The sequence below is a fragment of the Cyclospora cayetanensis genome, unplaced genomic scaffold (assembly GCF_002999335.1).
Source record: "Cyclospora cayetanensis isolate NF1_C8 unplaced genomic scaffold, CcayRef3 CcayRef3_contig_98, whole genome shotgun sequence".
Classification (NCBI taxonomy): domain Eukaryota; phylum Apicomplexa; class Conoidasida; order Eucoccidiorida; family Eimeriidae; genus Cyclospora; species Cyclospora cayetanensis.
In genome coordinates this window covers 50,056-73,050 of record NW_020312772.1, presented here as the reverse complement: position 1 = coordinate 73,050, position 22,995 = coordinate 50,056, and the positions used below count along the sequence as shown (strand labels likewise).

Below are 22,995 nucleotides of genomic sequence, written 5' to 3'. Positions count from 1 at the left end.
TGCAATACATTTGCAGAAGGTGTACTCACGGCGCGCCGCCTGATAGCCACAGTGTCCTCGTTACCGACCCTTGCCCGCTGTACAGACTGCATGCAACATCCAACGCCAGTCTAGCGCTCGGGGATGAATCTCGACGACTTCGGGCTAAGAGCCTGAATAATTCAGGAGTCCTCGCCGGGGACATATTTGCTTCCTGCTCCGCGGTGTGTGTGGAGCACTCTTTCGAACTTTCAGCCCCTTCCGCACAGCACGCTCAGCCGTCATGGCGGATATTCGCAGCTTCTTTGCCCCTGAGGGTTTCACGACCAGTCAGGGGAAGGAGTTCAGCAATGCGTCGCTCAGCAACAAGGGCAGCAAGAGCAGCAAAGCCCGTGCTTCACACAGCCCTCGAAAGGCGACTGCGTCTGCGGCACAGCCAGAACGGAGGAAGTCAGCACCAGTGGCTGCAGCGAAATCCTCCAGACATCGCCGTGGAGAGGCCCCCGAGAAGCGGGGTCGTTCCAAGGTGACACCCAGGCCTAACAGCAGCAGCAGCAGCAGCAGCAGCGACAGCAGCAGCGACAGCGAGAAGAGTGAAGCCCACCAAGAGGAGTCTGATGGCACCAGTAGCAGCGAGGAGGAGACTTTGAGCCCCCCCAAGACTGCCTCTGCCGCAAGGAAGTATGCTTTGTTTTTATGCGGGTGTTGGTGCTGTAAAACACTTGGGCGGGGAAAATTTTGATGCCTTTGCTGTTTCGCTCTCTTGTCGTGCAGGGGTGGACGCCTACGCCGAGTGGTGGTATCGGACAGCGACGAGGAGTGTGCAGAGGTGGAGAGCCTCCCGCAGAGTGAAAATACTGGCGGCGGCAGCGGCAAGAAGAGCAATCAGCAGCATCCGCAGACGCAGAAGCAGCGAAAAGGCTTCAAGGGCACGCGTTGCGTTGTACTGGAGCCAGGGGAGTCTGAGAGCGAGGAGGAACAGCCGAGAATCCGACGGGGAAAAGGCTCTACCGCCCCAGCAGTCACCCTCGATAAGTTTCTCAAGTCGACGCCTTCTAGTGGTGGGTGTGGCAATGCTGGTGCTGCTGCTCTCCCAAACGCGGAGCAGCAGAAGAAGAACGCTTCCCAAAGGATCGAGGTGGACGTGGATTCATTCTTTGCCGCTGCAGCTACAAAGGAGCTGCAAAAACACAAGAAGAAAACACCTTCTGACGCCAAAGCACCACCAGCCCCTGCTGCCACTGCTGCGTTGAAGGGGCAGGAAGAAGACACTGCAAAGAAGGCTGTACAGACAGAGCAGCAGGCTACTTCTGTAGAAGATATACAGGTTGATGAAGAGCCTTGCACGGACAAGAAGGAGGGTAAGCGCTCATATCTGTGCATAAATGCATGTATTATATACATATATATTTACGCATTATTGTATGCATATATATCTATATATATATATATATATATCTGTAGGGTTGGAGGGGTTGGGTGTCTAGTCGGCAAGAGGCGTCGTGAGTGTGTAGGTCTTGAGGCGTGGCAGACGGAAACTTCCCTGTATGAGGCTCAGAGTATGTGGCTTTGTGTGGTAGCAGATGTTCGGGAAGATCTGCATTCTCCGAAGATTCGAAAGCGCAGACTCTCAGTTGCAGATGACAGGAGCATGCAAGCAGCGGCACCAGCCCCGAAGTCTCCGAAGCGCCTCCAAAGCAAGAAGCTGTGCAGCAGCAATACTAGCAGCAGCAGCAATAGCACAAGCGACAAGCCACTGGCTGGTATGAAGCTTGTCTTGACGGGAGTCTTGAAGCAGATGCCTAGAGAAGTTGCAGCGGAACGAATCGTTGCAGCAGGCGGTTCTGTTACGACTGCGGTAAGGTTTGCGCTGAGGCGTAGTTTGACCTTTGGGGAGGCCATGCGAGAGAGAGGCTGTGCTGCAAGCTGTTTGGAGAGTCTGTTATTTTGATATTGGCTTCCTTGGGGGGAGGCGGGGAGTCGCAAGCTCGCCTTAGAGGGGAGGAGCACCTGTGTGTGTTGTGTTTCTGAGGGGGTTGGTTGGTTGGTTGGAGTTGACGGGTTGTTTTACGGCTGGCTGGGAGCTTCGACACTTGTCAAGGTCGCTTTTGCAGTAGTTAGTCTGGAAGGCACACTTTGTTTTATCAGCAGGCTCAGAGGGCTGTCACGGAGTAGGGAGTAGGAAATGTCTGTCTTTCTGCTTGCATGTCTGTCTGTCTTTCTGCTTGCATGTCTGTCTGCCTTTCTGCTTGCATGTCTGTCTGTCTTTCTGCTTGCATGTCTGTCTGTCTTTCTGCTTGCATGTCTGTCTGTCTTTCTGCTTGCATGTCTGTCTATCTTTCTGCTTGCATGTCTGTCTATCTTTCTGCTTGCATGTCTGTCTGTCTTTCTGCTTGCTTGCCTGCCTTCCGTGGCTGCTGGCAACAAGGAGGAAGGGGGGAAGAATAACTCGCGTGGCATAGGAGTAGAAGGTGTGAGATGCATGCGCAGGTGTCTGGAAAGACGAACTATTTGGTAGTGGGGGCTGAGTTGGAAGACGGCCGGCCCGTGGAGTCGGGGATGAAACATCGAAAGGCTACTGAGCTGCAGCAGAAGGGAGGCAACATTCGCATAATCCGTGAGGAGGAGTTCTTAGAGATGTTGGGGGGGGTGGCGCATGCAGCATCCTCTGCGCCTCTGAAGTCTGCAGCAGAAAAAGCTGCCCCTGCAGCAGCGAATCGAGCTGCATCGGCAGCAGCGCTTCCATCCTTGCCAGCAGCAGCTGCACTTCAAGTCCAAGACAGCAGATGGTCAGTGTGGGCAGAGAAGTATCGTCCACAGACACCCGAGGAGTTCGTAGGCAACGAGGGGCCTTTCCAGCTTCTTCTGCAGTGGCTAAGGGATTGGCACGACGTCTGCATCAAGGGTAAATCCTCGATATACACTTCAGCCCCCCAAGAAAGGAGAGGGAAGGAAGGAGGGAAGTTGGGAAGGAAGGAGGGAAGTTGGGAAGGAAGGAGGGAAGTTGGGAAGGAAGGAGGGAAGTTGGGAAGGAAGGAGGGAAGTTGGGAAGGAAGGAGGGAAGTTGGGAAGGAAGGGGTGATGAAGGAGATGCAGAAGGGAAGGAAGGAGGGAAGAAATGAAGGAGGGAGAAAACGATGAGGGAAGGAAGAAAGGGAAGGAGGGAGGAAATGAGGCAGAAAGCGAATGAGGGAGAAAGAAAGGGAATAAGAAGGAAGGAAGGGAAGGACAGTGGGATCCGACTCACTCTTTAATCGACTATTAAAAGGCGAAAATTAGTGTATTCATAGTTCGGCACGTTCAAGGGGCACTTCATGTTGCATCTTCACTTTCTCTGCTATCCAGGTAAAAAAAAAGAAAATCTTAGGCCGCGTTTTTCTTCGGGAAGCTTTGCAAGCGGGATGTTTCCGGTATGTGGAAATTTCACGGCTCTGAACCATCTAAGATTATGAAGATTCCCGCTATCAGTTCTCCAGTGTGGCAGACTGTCTTTTTGTGTGTATATTGGACTGTCTCTCTTTCTCTGTCTCTTTCTCTCTGTCCGTCTCTCTTTCTCTGTCTCTTTCTCTCTGTCTGTCTCTCTTTCTCTGTCTCTTTCTCTCTGTCTGTCTCTCTTTCTCTGTCTCTTTCTCTCTGTCTCTCTTTCTCTGTCTCTTTCTCTCTGTCTGTCTCTCTTTCTCTGTCTCTCTCTCTTTCTCTGTCTCTCTTTCTCTGTCTCTTTCTCTCTGTCTGTCTCTCTTTCTCTATCTATAATCCCTCCGTTTCCTTGTGGCCTGTCAAGAAATCTGTGGTGTCACCTGCGCATTGCGAAAATTCTTCGAGTTTGTGCAATACGCAGTGCCCCTCTGTCATTTTTCTTACGGGGGTGTTGATTCGATCTTCTTCGATAGGCTTCCGTTTGTGCAATGCATGCTGCCTGTTGCTTGCTTTCTCTCTTTTGTTGCAGCCTCCTTCTCTCTCAATATGAATGCCCACTTGTGCTGCTTTCTTTCTTTTGTTGCAGCCTCCTTCTCTCAATATGAATGCCCACTTGTGCTGCTTTCTTTCTTTTGTTGCAGCCTCCTTCTCTCTCAATATGAATGCCCACCTGTGCTGCTTTCTTTCTTTTGTTGCAGCCTCCTTCTCTCAATATGAATGCCCACTTGTGCTGCTTTCTTTCTTTTGTTGCAGCCTCCTTCTCTCTCAATATGAATGCCCACTTGTGCTGCTTTCTCTCTTTTGTTGCAGCCTCCTTCTCTCTCAATATGAATGCCCACTTGTGCTGCTTTCTTTCTTTTGTTGCAGTCTCCTTCTCTCAATATGAATGCCCACTTGTGCTGCTTTCTTTCTTTTGTTGCAGCCTACTCTCAATATGAATGCCCGTGCATGCCTGCTGAGTGGCCCTCCAGGCATTGGGAAGACGACTGCAGCGGCAGTAGCGGCACGGCGATATGGCTTTCAGTTGTTGGAATTCAATGCCTCAGATTCGCGAAATAAGGCGCATATAGAAGGTGGGTGTCTCTACCCAGGAGTCTGGCAAGGGGAAGGAGGGCATGCAGCATGGGAGGCTGCGACAAAATCGTGCGAGGCAATCGCTGCTTGCGATTTGCGCGGGCTCGTGTGGGGTGTTTTCTGGAGGGGGAGAGGGGGAAAAGAGGCATTTGTTTGTCCCCCTTCATGCGCAAATCCTCTAGACGAGCTCTGAAAGCGCATGCTCTTGTTTTTTTGCAGAGCTGCAAGACTTAGTGACTGGCGGCGTAACAGTCAACTTCTTCAAGCTCGACAAGAACGGCAAAACAACGCCTACTGCCTCAGGCGCTGCAGCAGCACATGGGGAAGGCAAATTTCCGTGCCTCCTATTGGATGAGGTTGACGGCCTTAGTGGAGGAGACAGGGGGGGATCTCAGGCAATGCTGAAGCTGATAGACACGACTCGGATACCTATCATTTGCGTGTGCAATGATCGAATGAGCACCAAGGTAGGAGGGGAAGAAAGTCAAAAAGGGCATCAAAAGGAGGGGGAAGGGGAAGGGAAGGAAGGTCCTTGATCTGCCCTCTAAGGATTCTCGCTGAGGTAAGGGGAGAAGCAAACGATGCGCGTTGCTCGTTTTAGGTGAGGACTATTGCTAGCCGATGTTTGGATCTCCGATTCGAAAAGCCGACACTTGCACTTCTCAGAGCTCGCATGCAGCAAATTGCGGCGGCGGAGGACCTCGTTGTTTCCGACGAGACGCTTTCCAGGATTGCTGAGATTTCAGGTAAGAACGTGTGTTTGTGCTGCATTGCACTGCGCGTATTCATGGGTGTGTGCGTGTGTTCGTGCCTCCTCCTCGATACTTGAGGCGCTCCTTCTCACTAAGCACTGCATTGCATGGCAGCTGCCTTTTGAAGCTTCGTTTCCAAGCTATCTAGGATCTAATGCGTGAGGAGGGGTTGCGGGGTAGAACACAGCCCACGGAGAGGCTTGTGTTGCGCCCTCCCTGCTGGACGTCAAGGAAGGAGAGTTTCTGATTTGTGCCTTGCAGGGGGAGACATGCGTCAGTGTGTTGGACAGCTGCAGCTGCTTGCGACACAGATGCGACACCGAAAGTTAGGCGGAGCTGCACTTTCTGCTGGGAAGGACGCTCAAGTAATTTAGACTCCTAGGCCCCTTAAGCGGCGGATTTTTGTCGCGCGTGGTTGCTTCTTATATGCGGCATTGTGCGTTGGAGGAGGTGTGTCTGAAATTTCTGCTTGTTTGCGAAGTAAAACCCCCCTACCGAGTCTCAGGTGCGGCAGGGAGTTTTGCTGTGTCTCTGCAGGTGACGTTGGGCCCCTTCGAGTGCTGCAAGCTGCTGCTCGACAGCCGCACTGGCAGCAAAATGAAGCTATGGGAAAAGGTGGATATGTTTTTCGTAGATTATGACATGCTCCCCCTCCTCATTCAGGTACCATGAAGTTCAAACGTCTAGGGAGGGGGGGGGACGGAGGCCTGTAGAAGGCGTAGGAGCTCTTGAGCTCTTAATTGTTTGGATTGGTCCACATAAACGTCAGGGTGTATATACATTTGCATATATGTATATGCATTTGCATTCCCATAAAAATTAATAAATTAAGACACATCAACTTCAAGGTGTATATGCATTTGCATTCCCATAAGTAGTAATAAATTAAGACACATAAACTTCAAGGTGTATATGCATTTGCATTCCCATAAGTAGTAATAAATTAAGACATATCAACTTCAAGGTGTATATACATCTGCGTTCCCATAAAAATTAATAAATTAAGACACATCAACTTCAAGGTGTATATACATTTGCGTTCCCATAAATCGTAATACATGAATACGTAATACACATATTAATATGTATGAATATATTTGTGCGTGCACGCCATGCCTGCGATCCGTTTCACAGGAAAATTACTTGACTGCCATAGGCCAAGGGCTGCACCAGCAACTAGGGAACACGTCTTCTTTGCATTCTTGGGATTCCCATGGCACTTTGGGGACTGCTCCCTCACCAGAACTGTGTGCTCTAGAGAGCAGCGCGAAGGCATCACGTGCTTTGTGCCTGGCAGACAGAGCAAATGCAGTCCTTAGATCCGTGAGTACATAAACGTGGTGAACGAACGGGGTATGAGCGAGGGGCAGGCGGAGGGTGTCGAGTTGCGGTGTCACTGCGAACGTGGAGGTGACAACTTGGAGTGGAGGGCCTCTTGATGGTGGCATTTTCACAGCTGCGGAAGCTGCTCGTTAATATATGTGTGAGGGGGGGCATCTCTGTGTCTGCAGAACCAGGAGTGGTCTTTGCTCCCGACTATGGCAGCTTTCTGTTGCGTGGACGTTCCCGCGGAGGTGAGAGTCTGCTGCTTACGCCAGAGCAACAGGTCGCCTATGTGCACTCGTAGGGAAGGAAGGGGGGAGGGGGAGGCATATATGTGCATCCGCCAACTTCTTGGAAGCAAATAGGAGACATCTATCATCACCTTCATGTCGCAAGTTTCATCTCAACGCGACGCTGTTTAGGAACCGCCGATCCCGCTTCACTACAATCCTGCCTTTGCGACCACGAATGCTGCATGCCTTCTCCTGATGTCCTTCTCTTAGGTTCACAAGGTTGGAGGCTTTATCCCCAGAGTGAACTTTCCTTCCTGGCTTGGACGAAACAGGTGTGGAAAAAGGGCATACATAGTACACGAGAAACACCAGTCCAGAGAAAGCTTCCCCCAGAGTCGTGAATCGACCCCCTCCTCGAGAAATTCTTCTGGCGCGCTGCTCTCTTAAGGCCTCCTAGACACAAAACAACGCAGGCACACCTCTGAGTCACTGGGGCTTTTTCCACTTGCACGCAACTTGCTCGTGTCTGCATGCATCTTCTCGTCGATCACACGCGCATACCGCACAGTTTTGCATCACCGTCCGGTGTCTGTCCGTTTCCTTCGGTGCACATACCCCAGAGCACTTCCTTCCTCCTCGTCTGTCGTATTCAGTTGCAATACACACGCATGTATGTATTGGTATTCTGAGGGAGTTGCAATCCATGTGTTCGTGTGCGAGCTGTGGACGCCGTAACTGTTCGCACAAAACGTTTATTGTGTGTATATACACTCCACTCGCTACTTCGCTTCTGCAGTACCCAATCCAAAAACCGACGCCTTTTCTCCGAGTTGCTGCTCAACCTTCTGAAGATTCCAACCAGCGGCTCGAGTATAGGGGCACTCAAGCTTTCAGGCTACCTCGATGCCCTCTATGCCATGGCAAGCCTTTTCCCCTCTGTTTACGGTTGCCTGCGCTGCACAGTTGTACCCTTCAGCGCGATGTTGCAGCTCCTTCTGATCAGCTTGACTGGCTCTTCTCAGCGGCTTTGCTTCTAGGGGGGGTCGTGTTTGCAGGCTGTCGCTCCTTTGGCTTGTGGCGGAGATCCTAAGGCCACTGTAGAGCGTTTGAGTACATATGGGCTAAGGAGGGAGCACTTAGTGGATCATATGCAATCGCTTATGCTCAGGAAACAGGTGAGGCTTTAGGTTGTAGAGTGTGGAAATGGACGAAGCGGGGGGAGGGGGGGAAGGCGCAAGGAAAAAATCCCCTTTTCCGCAACTATAGACCGCATTTGGTGCACCGACATGCTCAAGGGCAGATTAGCTGCTCTCTCTTTCTCTCTGTCTGCTGCTAATACTGAGACGTCTTGGCATCTCTTCTCCCACATTTTAGGCGCGATTGTATGAATCCGTCGAGAGCAAGTCGAAGGCGGCATTCACGCGGCTTTGCTCCTCGCTGCTGCAGCAGCAGACGCAAATACACTGCTCAAAATCCAAAAATAGGACGCAGTCTCTTAAAGAGGTGATATATGCTACACAGGCTGACCTTTGATTTCACTCCCTGGAGGTGGCGCCTCTTCATTTTCCCACTTTGTGAATCTGCCTGCTCTTCTGTCTCCCTCTAGTTTCAACTTGAACGCAGCGCTACGTATGCCATCCTGGCGTCTATGTATACAAATATATATGCACTTTTCGTGCTTAAAAAAACATGCCTATGTGGATGCGTGCATGCACATGTGCTTATCCATGAGATCCATGGAAGTTTGGCCAAATGAGCTTCAAGCAGCTACCCACCACAAATCCTGAAATGCTGCGAAGTGTGCTTGCGCAGGTTCTGGAAGGAGACGAACCAGCTGAATCTTCCAGCATTTCCTCTTCAGACACAGAAGAATCCTCAGCGCAGCCAGCCAAGAAACGGGGGCCTCTCGCCAGCAGCCGGGGAGGGGGAAAGGCTGGGGCAGGTCAGAGGGGGGCCCCTAAAAAGGGGACGCCCAGGGGGGCCCCCAAGACAAAGGCCTCTTGTCCGAAGGGGACGGCAAGCAAAAGGGGGGGAAAGCGTACGGCCTAATTAAACAGGCCTACATATATATGAGCAGCAGTGCGTATGTATGCTTGTGCGTGTTCACATCATTAGCGGGAACGCGTGTAGGAAGTCTCGAGGTACATGCCGTTTATATGCGTATATTTCTCCACGGATACGCACTCCAAATGGTCTAGAACAGTATCCGTTCGTAAATAATACTAAATAGGTAGATTAAACGCCACATGGAGTTAGTATGCATGCCTATCGATACGGTTTGGTGAGCGACACGGGATCCCTTCTTAAAGCTCAGATCCGAATCTCTTGATCTTCAACAGTTTTAGCAGAAGTGGGTCTCGTGTCTCGTACGACTGCCTGCACTCTTTCTTGTGGAGAGCCTCACGGTTCGGGGCCTAAGCGCTACTCTAGCCTGCAGTTCCGCATACACCCCATCGATTTCCCTCCACGGCGAGTGCGTGGGAAAGCTAAAGATGTTTTTTGCTGTGGAAGAGGCAACCCTTTTGCGCATAACGGCCGTTACTAATCTTGGCACGTTCTTACGAACTTGGCAAGCCTACCCCGGAGGGGCCCTTGAAGGGCCCCCAGAACATATGGGTGTCGCCGGGGGGCCCCCCGACGTGTTGTCTAGAGAATGAATTAACGTTGTTGATCCCCTTGTTTTTGTCAGTTATTGTTCCTAAATATATATTTGAGCAGTAAAGCGGTCATGCGAGTTGGTTGCAAAGGGCAGGGGGCGGGTTCTGCATGCGGATTTCGATATTCGCCATGAGGTTCATGGGGTACTCGCTTGGGGTGAAGGGTATCGAATAATTGAGGCACGGCGTTTTTTGTACAGCGACAAGGTGCATTTTTAGCGCATCGTTAGACTGTCAAGGCTGGCACCTCAACTTCTAAGAAGAGTTCTTGGCGCTAGGTAAAAATCTCTTTCACCTCCAAGCGCCCTTCAGGGCTCTCGACAGAAAAGCGTCAATCCCTGGCCGTCAGGCAAAGCAGTGGGGTTGTGTTTCTCGCCTTCGCCAGGGAACTCTCGGATTCCGCGCGCGATACAAAGGGCAGTGTGTGTTTTCGAATGCAACTTCATGCCGCAAGATGCTTCTTTCAGCTCCTGCAGCAGCCCCCTCACAGCAATGAGCCCTTTTTTGGAAGCCTAGAGGCAGAGCGCAGCACTCAACTCCTCGGCTAACAGCCAGGCTCAAGAGAAGGGATTTTTCACACAGTGTAGTGTGTCGGGGTGTGTTTGCGTTGTAGGCAATGCTGCGAAACCACAGCCTGCGCTTAGTGGCGGGGGCTTCCGTATTTTGTGCCTCTGCATTTATGGGCTTTACTTATCGAGTTGCATCTGCGCCTCCGCCTGCTGAGGAGGCCCTTCCTACAGGTCAGCTAGCTGGCACGCTAGTTGGACTGCCAAGGAGTCTCCTCTGCTGCGGCAGCGCTGCCGCGCAACGCTGTATTGCTGTGGCTGTGCAGTCAGTCACGCTTTTTCTCGTGCCGCTTGCACCCTGTCGTGACACAGTCAGGTGTGGTGCGCTGTCAGAGGCAGAACGTCGTCGTATTTTCGCAACAAAGGCTGGAGGCTGGGACAGAGAGGTCTTCTTCCAGGAAATCGTCAGGCCTGATCCTCAATTCCCACACACACCCTCGTCTTACCCACCGAAGCCTTAGCTCACTGGCCGCTGATTTCGCATGCTTTCCGCAGCACCAACCCCTCTCATCATCCCCTTTGTGCGGTTTCGAGTATGTGAATGTGTGTATAACTGTCTGTGTGTCTGTGTCTATATGTCTCTGTGTGCGTCTCTGTCTGTTTGTCTCTGTGTGTGTATAAGTGTCTGTGTGTGTCTGTGTGTGTATAAGTGTCTGTGTGTCTATGTGTGTATAACTGTCTGTGTGTATGGATCTATGTCTATGTGTGTATAATTGTCTGTGTATCTGTGTGTGTATAACTGTCTGTGCATGCGCTTTTTGTTGGTCTATGTCATTCTCTCTGTATGTATATGTATCTGGCTGTGCCGATGCATTTGTGTATGGAGTGCAGCTCATGGGTATAGGTAGGTGGCGGAAGGAGTTGATACAGCAGGCCAAAGGGGATGTTCTTGAGGTTGCTGCAGGTTCGCAAAGATATTTCTCTGCATCTATGAATCCCAGCCCTTTAAATGCGTGCCTTACGTCTGCTTCACTTTAACAAAACTTGAAACTTTATCGCCATACTTCAGATGCAGCTCTATTTCCCGAGCCTCGCCGAGGCCCTTCAGCAGCGGCCTTGTCGCGAAACAGTAAAATCCTTTTTGAAAAAAGCCTTGTCTCCTTTGCACACGCAGGCACTGGGCGCAATTTCCGATATTACGACAATGCGCGCGTCAGAAGCCTCACTGTAAGTCCTCTTAGAGGCTCGTAGGCAGGATTCCCTCGATAGCTAGCAGCTCTCTCCAAGGCGCAAAGTCTTGCCCATTAGGGGGTGGCATGGACGGCTAAGTTATTCAAGTGGGGTGCTTAGTGCGACTGGCTAGGAGCCGAAGGGTCTGGCAATCAGAAGGGCTTGATCTCGTGAAGGGCAGGTAAGCGTTTCTCTTGGGGGATTCTCTGATAAACGTCAGAAATGCAACGCGCTCCACTTCCGCTTGCTGCGACTGCGTGGATTAGGTGACGGACTTTTGCAGTCCTATGGTCGAGGAGGCAAGGACAAAGAAAGGTTTGTACCGCATCGCTCCGAATAATCTCCCAACTCGAATTCAGCAGCAGCTCTCTCGTGCCTGTGCTGTGCTCCCACCGTGCATCCATGCATGCATGCATGCAGCTCTCTCTCTGTGCGCCCTTTGCCGCCTCATCCGCCTTCCGCCGCTAGTCATTTGGCCTTTCTGGTGTCTAGTGACCCTTCGCGTCTCATGCTTCGTGCCTGTCTTAGTTATTCACGAAAGGGAGTAAAGGCACACGCTGGGCGTGCATGCATGCGACCCCACGGCTGTGCACCCAGAGCCGCACCAAACAACCAGTCAGTCAGCGCATGAGGAAAAAGCGATCAAAAGTTCAGCAGCCTCTGCATAGCTCCCTCCCTAGGAAGAGACAAGCCCCACTCCATCTTTCTACTTCTGACTGGCGTGGCCACTCGGAGTGTCTCTTGTTTGCATTTCCAGGGGAACTCGGAACGATCCCTCACTCCTTCCGTCTTGCCAACGCCTGCAAACTGCCTGACCCGGCAGAAAAATACCATGCAGTTGTTGAAACCTTTGGTCCGCCTCGCCGTAAACCCTAGAGCGCCGAGCTGCATGCGATAGATCCCCATCTTTCGCCCTTTTAGTCGCAACACACCACCACCGTAGCTGAAACGATCACCAACCCCCACTCACGACACCTAGCACGACAAAGGGCCCCTTCTGCATGATGGCGAGGCTTCACAACATGTGCGAGCTTGATGCACAGCGCTTTGCTCGTACGAAGACCCTGTCAAAACTCTGAAGGAACTGCGGCGAGTGCTGCAGCCGGTGAGCGGCTTCCCCATGCAACGCTTTTTCGCGCTTTAGGAAGGCCTCTCCTTTCCCTGTCCATGGTGTTCAGAGGACCACCATGAGGGCTCATTGTATGCCCAAGGAGGCAGGGGGTGTGTTGCCATGCATGAGCGTTTGCACGGTATGATTCTTGTCTCCCCTTCGAACTCTGCGGGCTTCCTGGATTCTTTACTCCTAAGAACCCCCATCCCCCCTTCCCCCAGAGTCTTCCAAGAAGAAAAACCCGAGAGCAGGCTCGTGGAGAGCACTCTAAAGATGGACTCTCTGCTGCCTCGATACCATCTACTGCTTTTGCAATCATATCCCTCTGGATCGTTAGGGGCCCTGCCTTGGCGCTTGGCGCCTTCTGGCCTCTCAGATTTCGCCGATGTGACCAGTTTCTCCCTCTGCAAAGTTGTTCCGTCTCTTGCATATCGCCGTCTTTCGCCCGTTCCGCACCCACCCACCCCCTCCTTCCCTGTGCCTTCGTCCTTTTACTTTCTCTCCTACATTGTCGTTTCTGTCTTCTGCACGGTCCCTGCCTTTGCGTCCCCCTGTTTCTTACTCTGCTCTCCGTGAGATAAGCATCCGTACAAGGGACAGCCGATCTTTGTGCGTCTGCTCATGTGTGTCGCTGCCTCAAACTTGTCTCAATTTGTTTTAGGAGGGATCTCTTCTCTTGCTGGAGCACGGTGCCTCCTCGTGGCCGTTGGTAAATCTCATTTTATCCCGGGGTTGTGCGCATCACGTTAAGCAATTTGGATGCTACCCCAACCGCCCCGTAGTGGATTTGGTCAAACAGGTATGCCTGTATGTATGTACGTGAGTATGCATACATATATACATGTACATACGTATGTGTGCACATTCCTGCGACCACTTGTAAACCCTTGAGGAGAATTCATGGGGCCTAGCCCTGCAAGCTATCTTTGAACATTATTATGGCGTTCTAGTGGTTTCTTGGACTAGCTCTCAAGCAGCTTGAAACCAGTAGACGCCAAGCGCTCATTGAAGGGCCTCCTATAAAAGTGTAGATGGAGGCACGTGCAATGTCAGAGTCCCTAATAACGCACAAAGAATCCTCTGCTGGTGCGTACAGGCCGGATTCGAGGTCGTCAGTGCTAAGCGAAAAAATTTCGGTGAGATGGCTAGCCCTTTTAGGAATAACGCTTGGCAATAGTCCTTTCTGAATTTGGGATATGCAGATTACACTTTTGCATGTGTGTGCGCCTTCTACACCACTGCTGCTCCCTTGCCTATTTGTTTCACTAGCCCAGAGGGAGCGATGGCGGGAGCCACAGCTTACTGTCGGTGCTGCATGCGCGGCTGCTATCGCTGCTCTCTTTTAGGCACAACATATTTGATAGTCGCGAAGAAGGGCAGAGAGGAAACTGACGAAAAGTCAGAGGGAAATACCAAGTCGGATGGTTGACTCCCACACCTCCCATCGAGGTGGTGGTAGCTGATAGTGTCAGGAGGGTTTGAGTTCCCAGGGGCCCTGAGTAGGGACTGGCTTGCGATGCAAACTTCCCCACCACCCGCCATGTGGTTGTATCTGCTTGCAAGGCACCTGTAAATCGTGAACACTGGGAACTGTAAACAAAGAGAAACGTCCTTGAGGGAGGGTTGAAGGGTGGAAATGGGCAGTACAAGAGCCCCTTCTTGAGGAAACAACTCAAAGAATAGAGATTAGAAGTAGGCTCTAGTCTGCTGAGATGACATTCTGCTCGAGAAGGCTTGGTTAGAGCCTGGTAAAACCAAGACTACAGCTATGGGCCCCTTCCTGTAGCTAATTAGGTGCCTGCTTTACAAGCGGGATGACAGGACAAATTATAAGATAGCTGTCATGATCATTTGCTGAAATAAGTCTCCCAAAACCTTTTTTGAATAGGGGCTCACAGCGTTCTGAAGCGGCGGGTTGTGGAGATCAAATTGCGAGTAAAGCACAACACCGCCAGCAAATCTGCGTGGCAACCTTTTGGACTTGCATGCTCCGGGGAGGGTGGCACTGGCACTACTGTGATGACTCTAGGACTCTCGACTAGCAAATCCCAACTGAAAAATGCGAATAGTTTGTCCACAGGGCCTTCCTGTGCAGGGAAGAAAGGGAGAAAAGCGCCAACAACGGCGACACCTGCAGCAGGAGAATTAGCTCCAGAAATCTTCGGCATCGAACATTGGAATCTCCTCATCCTCCCCTTCCTCGGCCTTGCCCGCCCTACTGCCAGAAGCCGCTGAGGGTTCATTAAATTCTTCTTTATTAGAGCCGTCCTCTGAGATATCGAAGTCGATGCCCTCGCTCTCACTATCATCCAAGTTCTTCAACTTTGTGAAGATTGACGGCGGCAGCATATCATCGGAAACGTTTGCTGCAGCGAAAAACCGCTTCATCTCATCAAGCCTACTCTCTAAAGCCTCCCTGTGCGCTCCCACTGTTCCTTCAGTTTCCGCAGTCGCCAGAGCTTGCATGAATCTATCGACGGCTTCCTTGATTTTAGCCTCCAGTAGCGCTTTTAATCCAGCTTCTTCGGATGCCTGAATCTCTAGAAGCCTCTCCTTAATCCCTTGCGCAAGCTGCGCATCCCCTAGCAGCTTCCCAGACTCCTTCAGCCGATTATACACAGTAGAGCACAGGGACAGAGGAACAAAATCCATCGGCTGGCTTGCGGGGAGAGCTATTTTGGGGAACCCCTGTACTTCACTAAGCTCTCTCCAGAGGTGATGACCGACGAGCAGCGCCTTTCTCAATAAGAGGGCGAACACTGGATGCGCAGGAATTCCCGCCACAGCCTCCACGGCTTGCGTGGCTTTGTCGGCCGCGGCATGGTAGACTCGTGCGAAAACCATATGAGAAGGAACTCTCACACTACCGTCTTCTCCGAAGCGCAAGCCAGTAGTAGAGCTTCTTTGTGCTACCTCTTTGAGGAGCTCAGCTTCGTCTGAATGTCGCGCTAGTTGCGCTTTCATGTCTTTTGGCATATCCAAACTCTCCAGCTCGCTGGCTTTCAAAGGAATATCATTGAGGGCTGCAGCCTCCGCACGTAGCTGCAGCACTTCTATAATGTCCGCATACGCCAGCTCTTGAGACCGTGTGAGAGACACAGATTCTTCCTGCTCTAACCCCCGCTTTTTTCTAAGTTCGCTAGCAGGCACTACGAGCAAGAAGTCCAGGAACACCCCCTTTGTAGCGTGATCTCCTGCAGAGTTCTTCACCGTCTGCTCAACGATGCGGCCTGAAAAGGCGATATGTAAGCAATGACATCAACGCTTGCATACACCATAGCATAATGAAGATACACGTGCGCATGCGAAAACTTGTAAAATCCTTGCACCCTCTCTCCCGAACAGCTTCTCGGACATTCAGCGTAACAAGTGCAAAACACCATTCGGCATCTCATCACGCTGCTTCTCCGCATTGCAGCTTTTAGTTTTACAGAAGGCGGCTGACTCTCTTACCTGTCTTTCTTCTGAACTTCTCCCTCCAGCGCCAGTACTTCAAGCCGACACGGGGAGCATCTACCAGAGCAGCAAGAATAGAGACTATGGCGGAAACAGCTCCCACTGCAACGCAGCCTTCAGGGTCTCCCATCGGCTGAAGACCAGCACACAGCCAAGCACCATGAGTTTCGATGCTCCAGATTCATGCATCTGCGAGGCACTGCACCCAGCTTAATAAGACCGAGGAAGGGCAGCAACGACGCGTATGACGCAAAAAGCACAACAAGCGCAAGAAGACCATCATATCACCCATGCTAGCAACATGAGGGCGAAGGCAGGAGTATCCAACTGAACAACTGGTGAAGGGCCATGAAAAAACAGGAGTAAATGCAGCTACACACAAAAAATGGCTAGCCCACAAAAAGTATACGACGAAGAACAAAAATCTTCTCTCACCTTTCCATCAATGCTGCCCAAGAGCTGCATGAAAGCCGCAATTGCAAAGGCGCCTACAGAGCAGCCCATCAAGAGGCCCACCCCCTTTATGGTTTTGAGCAGAGGAGGACGGTCTTTATATAGCTTGTCTGATAGGAACACGCGAAACAAGTCCTAAGGCCACACGCCTTATCAAAATTGCATATACGACTCGCTGCCGCTGGATCCGAATTTTACTTTTGAAAGCGAAACGGAATATATTCGTATGTTCATGAGCCTTGCGCCCTCAAATCTATTCCTATACATCGTAAACCCTCACTACAATAAATTGAACCGTAGACCCTTACTGAGAGATGCAAGCTTTGCATCGATGAGCTCATCACATTTCAGTTCTACATTGCTCTTAGCCTCTGTCCGTCTGAGAAGGCAACTCCTCCCTATGATCCTCTCCCTTACGATGGCTGCCTCTAAGCTGCAACAAACATACCAAAAGTCTGCTCGACAAGGAACGTCATGCTCTGAAAGGAGAGACGCTGGACGTTTACGCTTACCCAAAAACCCAACGTCACGAGAAATTTTGTAGCTCATCGATACACAGAAACACATATCTACATACATGCATATACACCGTTCACTGCGCCTGTCTACGAAGGAAAACTCTGAGCCACAGTCAGGGTAAACGGTTTGCCGTTCGAGCAACAATCGCTGACTTCCAGTAACTCAGACCATTCGCGAGCGTCGTCCCCTCATGGCCGAAAAGGGAAAGGTGGCAGTAGCAAATGAATGGGTAGGAAGGGTGAAGTTGCAAAGCGGCAAAGGTGGAAGCCGCGAAAGGACGAAGGATACAGGAAGACATGGCAGCCAATACATGCGGAAGGAGAGGGGCCAGAGAGAAGGGGTAATGGAGGTCATAGACAGGATAATGGAGGTGGTGGAGATATTGAAAGCCGAGCAGAAGAGCTGCCGGGTAAGCAGTAATAATAATCTGGAGAGATAAGAGGAGGTAGGAGACAACAGGGTATCTAGGAACATGTAGGCGCACCCGTGGTATTTTGAGGGTAGAGACACGTAGCCGGCAAAAGGGAGAGACTGGAGTTTGAAACCAGCAAGAAAGACGGTGTCTCTAGGAACTTTTAGAACTTTCAGATCTGCATGCAGCAGGTGCTGCTTTTTGTCGCTTGAGGGCGTGAGGAAGCACCGTTCTACCAGGACGGTCACCTCCCAGGGGCCGTCCGCAAACTCTGCAGAGAAACCGCGGAAGAGTGGAGAGATTCAACTACAGCTTAAGGGTGCATGCCTTCAAAGCACGAGCTATTACTGCACAGAGACAGACAGATGGACTAAGGGGCGAGAGAGAACCAGGAAAGGCGGAGAAAGGGAGCCATTGACAGATGGAAACAGGCAACTACGCTGAGAACAGCGCAGTGACGTGGAAGAACGCGTAGATGAACGAAACGTGGAAAGGCAGAAAATAAGGCTGTGCACTGCTCCCTCTGTGCTTGCAAAATACACGGCAGAGAAAAAAAGCACTGTGGGTGCAAAAATGGAAAAGGGGAGGCAGTGAAAGAAGACGGCGAAGAAGGCCACAGGCGAACGTTGAAATGAGGCAGAAGGCTGACAGACAAAGACAAAAGGCTGGAGGAAACAAAAGCCCCAAAGGGGAAGCACGCGGAGGGAACGCCCAAAGGGGAAGCACGCGGAGGGAACGCGCATAATGGAAGCCAACAAACAGATAGAACCCGCTTCGATACATGGTATGGCCTAGCGTACATACTCTTGGGTGAATTGTTCCTTGCCTTAGTGAATGGAGCATATATGTTCACATGTATGTATGTAGCAATACATATATGTGCATAGGTTTGCGGCTTACTTGGCACCTTGACTGGCCATCCCTCAACTACCTGAAGCTTAGCCCCTTGATGCGGACAGACGGCGGTTCCTCTGAAGGTGGAAACATCTGCGAATACATCGGCAAATCTCTGGTAGAAAGAGCTATGAGAAATAGAAGTGTAGAAAGAAGCCTCGAAAGCAGTCCCATAATACCGTATCGGTTGTAGCAGCGTAACCAGCAGAGAAAAAGTTTCCTGCGTGCTGTCTGTACGGCGAACTATCGCAGGGATGCCACGGCCAATAGGATGGCGAACAGGCCTACTTTGAGGGCGATTGTTACCCCACAGAAATGGATTTAAAGCTGCCAGGGGAAGCGAGTCGGGGAGGATTGTCAGTTTGCTTCCATCTTCGCGGTGTACGTACAGATGCGCGTAGTACAGGCCGTCGTACACGTGAACATGACCGATGGAGACTAACATGGCCACGCCACCTTTGAAAGTGCCACACATGGCAACCAAAGAGTCTATATGACGTGTAATTAATTCACTTTAAAGAACACAAAGGCCTGCAAGATCTGTCATGAGTCTCTGCCTGCGTCGCTTTCATCTCCGCTACCCCATCACATCGGACGCTCAAGCTTTGCTAACGCCCACCTTCAAGACAGCGGACTTCATATGGTCCTTCTACATTGACCTTCAGAGGTCTCTCAACTTGGTGGACGGCTGTTGTACGGAGTTTCTTCAACGGTGAGCTGCCCAGCTCGGAAAGTTGGTCCGTGAAAACGGTGCCAACCGTCCTGGTGGCTACAAGGCGCTGCTCCTGAGAGCAGACATGAAAACGCATTCGAAAGACATATAGAGAGACAAGAATGCTGGACTCTCCACCAACAAGGCTGCTACACGGGCAGGCCCAAAAGATTCAGGGAATGGGCAGATGGCACGCCGAGGCTAACAAAAACTCGAGTGCCTTGCCGATTTCCAGTGTTGTGCACGTCTGAGGCTTCGTGCACACGAAAGCACGCAGACTCTCGTGAGCTCTTCCGCCACAACATACTTACCGGCAAAGTAACATTGGCATACTGAAAGGGCAGTGCCTCTCTTAGAGCGGCCACTTCATCTGCCCCGACAAAAACAAGAATGGAGGAAACAGGGGAGAGGCGGTCTTCCCATTGGGAAGGATCCGTAGCTGGACCATGCGTGACAGTTCCTTTTGACCATGCTCGAGCTTCTGCGCGGATAGCCAGCACCACCCCTACTATGCCTGCTGCTGCTGTGAAGAAGAAGAGGCGTCGAAGAAAGGAGAAGTTCCCCCGAAAAGGTTGGGGAATGCCAAGCGACGCACACGTCTGTGGCATTTTAAGGCTGCCGGGGGTCAAGGTGCTGCTGCTGCTGCATCCGCTGTTAGAAGTGCTACGCCTCCCTCTGTACAGCCAGTGGTGTTTGAAGCGGCCTTCGGTGTTCGCTCCTTGACCCCGCGTGCCGTGACGCTGTGGATCCACCGGCTGATGATACGGCAAAAGCCATGCATACGCCCCTCCTCTCAACTGCAGAAGCTCACCTAGAGCCCTCCTCTAAGCGGAAATGCAACCATGAGGGAAGACGGATTCAGCACACCGGGACAGCTGCGGAAGCAACCCCAGTACAGCGACGGGGAGGTTCCTTCCAGCTTCATGTGCTTTAAAGCAGAGAAAAATAATAACTACGGCGCAGGGAAACAGTAGAAGTGCTCAAGGAGCACCAGCCGCTTCCGCGGCAGCCACAGCAGCCACGATCGCCGAAGCATGTTGAGGCCTACGTGATCAGCCCGAGAACCGGGGGAGCGATTCGCATCTGTTGCATTTGTTGCTTGTTATTCATGATAATTTGACCTATTGCCTATAGTATTTGAGAGAAACTCTTGGCAGACTCAAGCTGAAGTACTGGGCGAAAGAGTTCAACAAACGCATCGGGGTACCCCCGCATCATCTGTCGTCGGGATCGATTACCCCCCAGGTAGCACCCAGCCGAGCTGCCGGCCGTATCTGCACAATCGCACCTCTCAACCTCTTTGAGCGCAAAATACGAAGCCGATCAAGGTGCTTCATGCCGGTGTAAGGGACGCCCCTGCTTGTCTTTCCAAGACTGGACAGTCTTGCGCAGGCAGGCCAGATATTTGCTGCCAGAGCTGCAAAGTGCCTATGAGAGGGTGTACTGCAAATTTTTTAGTGTTTTCGTGTATTCCCCGTGCAACTGACGCAGACTACTTCATAGCCCTCGTGGTCCGTGCCTGCTTTGGTCACTGCACCAGTTCCTTTTGCAGCAAGGCCCCGCTGGTGTCTTCTAGTTTAGGTAGGCGACTAAGGATGCATCTCCAAGCGGCTAACGCACGGATGAGCATCTAGCTACCTGCTTACGCAAGGTGTGATCTTGCAGATTCCTCTTCGTGCCTCGTTTGCGGGGTACCTGTATAGCAACGGTGATCAGCTAGAAAAATATACCGCCTACGCACGCACAGGCGTACGGCAGAGTGACACTCTATTAGTTCCCTTGGTTCGATTGAGCTATCGCTTTAGCAGATGCCATCACACCTTTGATGTATCACTGGTTTCTTGATTCCCCAAAGTCACCCAAGTACGCTGAGCTACTGCATACAACACGACCCCCCTCAAAGAGCGCCTAATGTAGGGGATTAGTGCTGATCCGTAGCAAGCAGCGGAGTCAGATCGTGGAGTCATCATAAAGACGTGGCAACAAGCTTGAGATCCTGCGCCACGAAAACGGTGCATGAACAACGGGGAGTTTCTGAGCAGAAGGCAGGGAACAGGAAAAGAGGCAACAAATTATCCAAACATCAAGCCATTCAGACGCGCATTTCGTTACACGATGGTCCTGTGCATAGGGTCTAGCAACAGGGGCAGAGAATACAAACAAAAGAGCAGGGAGGGGGCTATTCAAACCCGAGTCCCTTTAAGGAAGTTGGTGTGCAAAGGCGCCCCTGAGGAAAGTTTAATCTCTCATGCCTATGTATCATGAGCAACGAGAAAAGACCACAGTGTATAAGAGTGAACGTGCCCTGTATGTGGTGTAGGGGGGTATCAGTGCTTGAGAGATGCCCTTCGCGGTTGCTTCCGGGGAACCCACGTTCTTCAACAGCGCAATGCCCACGGAAACACAAGCTCTTTCGTTGACAGTGTCGTTCACGCCTCCTCACGAAAGTGCTGCTGTCAAAGCTAAATGCAAAACCTACGGCCCTGGCTTGCGGCAGAACTGCCACATATCTTTGCACGATCGGGCCGGCACATATCCGGGAAGGCCAGATGGCACCCGCCAAAGAGAAGAGCAAGAATGCAGTGCATTGCACTTACGTAGATACGGCCCACAAGTTGGCAGCATGCGGGGAGCAATGCTGCCGACTACCTCTGAAAAAGCGGCATCAGACTTCGTAAGCTTCTCCACATATTGTGCAGCAGCTTTCTCTGATCTCATGTGCAGCCGTTTCCGGTTTGAGCTCTCGCCTTGTTACAGGCCGTTCTCTGCGTGCCTCGCACTTGGCCCCCCTCTTTGCTTCGCAACTGCCATGTCTTTAAAAGTTTACAGTCGTCCTCTCGACTAAATCGGCTGCGCTTGACCCTTCCTCTTGGACGCAAGGTATTGACAGTTTCGGCTGGGGTTGAGTTCAGCGCAGTGCCTCATCATAAAGACCGAACAGCCCTAGCTAGACAAGGGAAGCAGTGGAGGCACTGCATCGTATACGTCAAGCCCATGTAGGCAATCGTAGATCTTGGCGGCTCCCCCTGTAAGACCTACAGCGTACGATGGGAAAGCTGCTCTTGTTCAATGCGAGGTTTTTGGTTACGGAGCAGAGAGCAGCCCGGCTGGAAACAAGAAGTGCAATCTATGAGCCTTAAGAGACGGCCATAAAGATTAGGAATAGCCGGCGCTAAAGACCATCCAGCCACCACAGATGCACAATCGGAGAAGTTTGAAGGGCACCTCCACTTTTTCGAGGAAATGCGAAAGAGGGAAAGCCCATCCTACAAAGGAATGGGCAGACATCCTATAATGTGCGGTTCTCCAACAGTATACAAAAGCAACACCAGGCCAAAAACAAGGCGCTAAGGGGGCTACGCAGCAGAAACGATATACGGCCCACACGCTATCCCGTTTATACAGCAATCGCAGCTCTTTGAGCGTTTGCAACTACCGCTTTCGTGATGGCAGCACAAAGCGATTTCGCTGAGCGCTCCAAAAAGCAGGGCGCCGACAAACAGTGCTTCTGTTGTTTACTTTCAGGGTCCATTGCCGCCTAATAACCGTATTCTCGAGGGTTTTCACGGCTTTTCAAGGGTTTATTGGGCTTCTCTTTTATTTTGGCGTTACATTGAGTGCCATTTCTAATTTTTTGCGGACAGTTTGAGGGGGTGCGTGTAGCTTAGGGTCATAGTCGGGCTTTCGGACTCTTTGGCTCTGTAGGCGTTCCCGTGAGCAGTCCTCTGGTTGACGCAAATTCTGCGGATTTGTTGCTTGTGTGCACCCAGAAGCACAAGCCGCTTGAGCGCCTATACGCAGGAGGCAAGCGTGTGGCACTGCTGCACTCTCAAACACCAAGGCTGCCACTGTCCAAAACCATAGGTCTCCTCCCCGAGGTACACCATACTCGAGGTCCCTTGTCTGCTCTTATGAGGGCCGCACACAAACCCCTAGTAGATGGAGTGTCTATACAATCTTTCCCGCATGATGTCGCAGTCTGTGGAGGTGCCCCATGACCTCGGGGGAAAAGGCATCAAGTAAGCGGGGAGGGGCATGTTTTAGGGTCCAGTTGTCCCCTCGGTGCCTAAGGTTTACGGTGTATGGTGGCCTCGTATCCCACTTGTGAGCGCACGCTTTGCTTTGCCTGTGGTCGTTTTTGCAGCCTTCGCACGCGCAAGCCTTTCGTGCATGTCGCATCCTCAGCATCACACTCCCGCTCCCTTTCGCTGCCCGTGTTCAATGCAGGGGTCTCTACACACTGACACATCTTTTATGTCTTGTGTTT

The 22,995-nt window shown here is 51.6% G+C and overlaps 3 protein-coding genes across 3 annotated transcripts; 2 read left to right on the top strand and 1 right to left on the bottom strand.

Annotated features, from left to right (window-relative positions):
• Positions 1–262: 262 nt before the first annotated feature.
• Positions 263–8,311, top strand: LOC34620607 (replication factor C subunit 1). The gene is made up of 13 exons (XM_026336221.1): positions 263–660; positions 754–1,227; positions 1,444–1,837; positions 2,470–2,884; positions 4,368–4,469; positions 4,690–4,937; positions 5,072–5,216; positions 5,484–5,587; positions 5,760–5,885; positions 6,357–6,545; positions 6,734–6,796; positions 7,834–7,953; positions 8,153–8,311. Exons 1-13 carry the CDS (start codon positions 263–265, stop codon positions 8,309–8,311), a joined length of 2,937 nt encoding a protein of 978 aa, XP_026192006.1.
• A 1,803-nt stretch (positions 8,312–10,114) lies between these two features.
• Positions 10,115–13,711, top strand: LOC113147052 (methyltransferase OMS1, mitochondrial-like). Its single transcript, XM_026336220.1, has 10 exons — positions 10,115–10,175; positions 10,335–10,405; positions 10,833–10,905; positions 11,116–11,168; positions 11,438–11,486; positions 11,929–12,024; positions 12,215–12,276; positions 12,944–13,081; positions 13,379–13,418; positions 13,629–13,711. Exons 1-10 carry the CDS (start codon positions 10,115–10,117, stop codon positions 13,709–13,711), a joined length of 726 nt encoding a protein of 241 aa, XP_026192005.1.
• Positions 13,712–14,427: 716 nt separating this feature from the next.
• LOC34620606 lies at positions 14,428–19,336 on the bottom strand. The gene is made up of 9 exons (XM_026336219.1): positions 19,040–19,336; positions 18,630–18,801; positions 18,305–18,505; positions 18,023–18,109; positions 17,195–17,393; positions 16,500–16,624; positions 16,174–16,301; positions 15,736–15,871; positions 14,428–15,512 (listed from the first exon to the last, which is right to left on the bottom strand). The coding sequence occupies exons 1-9, from the start codon at positions 19,334–19,336 to the stop codon at positions 14,428–14,430; spliced, it is 2,430 nt and encodes an 809-aa protein (XP_026192004.1).
• Between the last annotated feature and the right edge of the window lie 3,659 nt (positions 19,337–22,995).

Coding starts and splice junctions, on each gene's coding strand:
- LOC113147052 (XM_026336220.1), top strand. CDS start 10,115: ATGGGCTTTACTTATCGAGTTGCATCTGCGCCTCCGCCTGCTGAGGAG. Junction 10,406..10,832: donor AGGTCTTCTTCCAGGAAATC/GTCAGGCCTGAT, acceptor TATGGAGTGCAG/CTCATGGGTATAGGTAGGTG. Junction 11,169..11,437: donor CGCGCGTCAGAAGCCTCACT/GTAAGTCCTCTT, acceptor TGCGTGGATTAG/GTGACGGACTTTTGCAGTCC.
- LOC34620607 (XM_026336221.1), top strand. CDS start 263: ATGGCGGATATTCGCAGCTTCTTTGCCCCTGAGGGTTTCACGACCAGT. Junction 1,228..1,443: donor GCCCCTGCTGCCACTGCTGC/GTTGAAGGGGCA, acceptor ATATATCTGTAG/GGTTGGAGGGGTTGGGTGTC. Junction 6,546..6,733: donor CAAATGCAGTCCTTAGATCC/GTGAGTACATAA, acceptor CTGTGTCTGCAG/AACCAGGAGTGGTCTTTGCT.
- LOC34620606 (XM_026336219.1), bottom strand. CDS start 19,336: ATGCCACAGACGTGTGCGTCGCTTGGCATTCCCCAACCTTTTCGGGGG. Junction 18,802..19,039: donor ATGCCAATGTTACTTTGCCG/GTAAGTATGTTG, acceptor GTCTGCTCTCAG/GAGCAGCGCCTTGTAGCCAC. Junction 16,302..16,499: donor TGCAAAGCTTGCATCTCTCA/GTAAGGGTCTAC, acceptor TGTTCCTATCAG/ACAAGCTATATAAAGACCGT.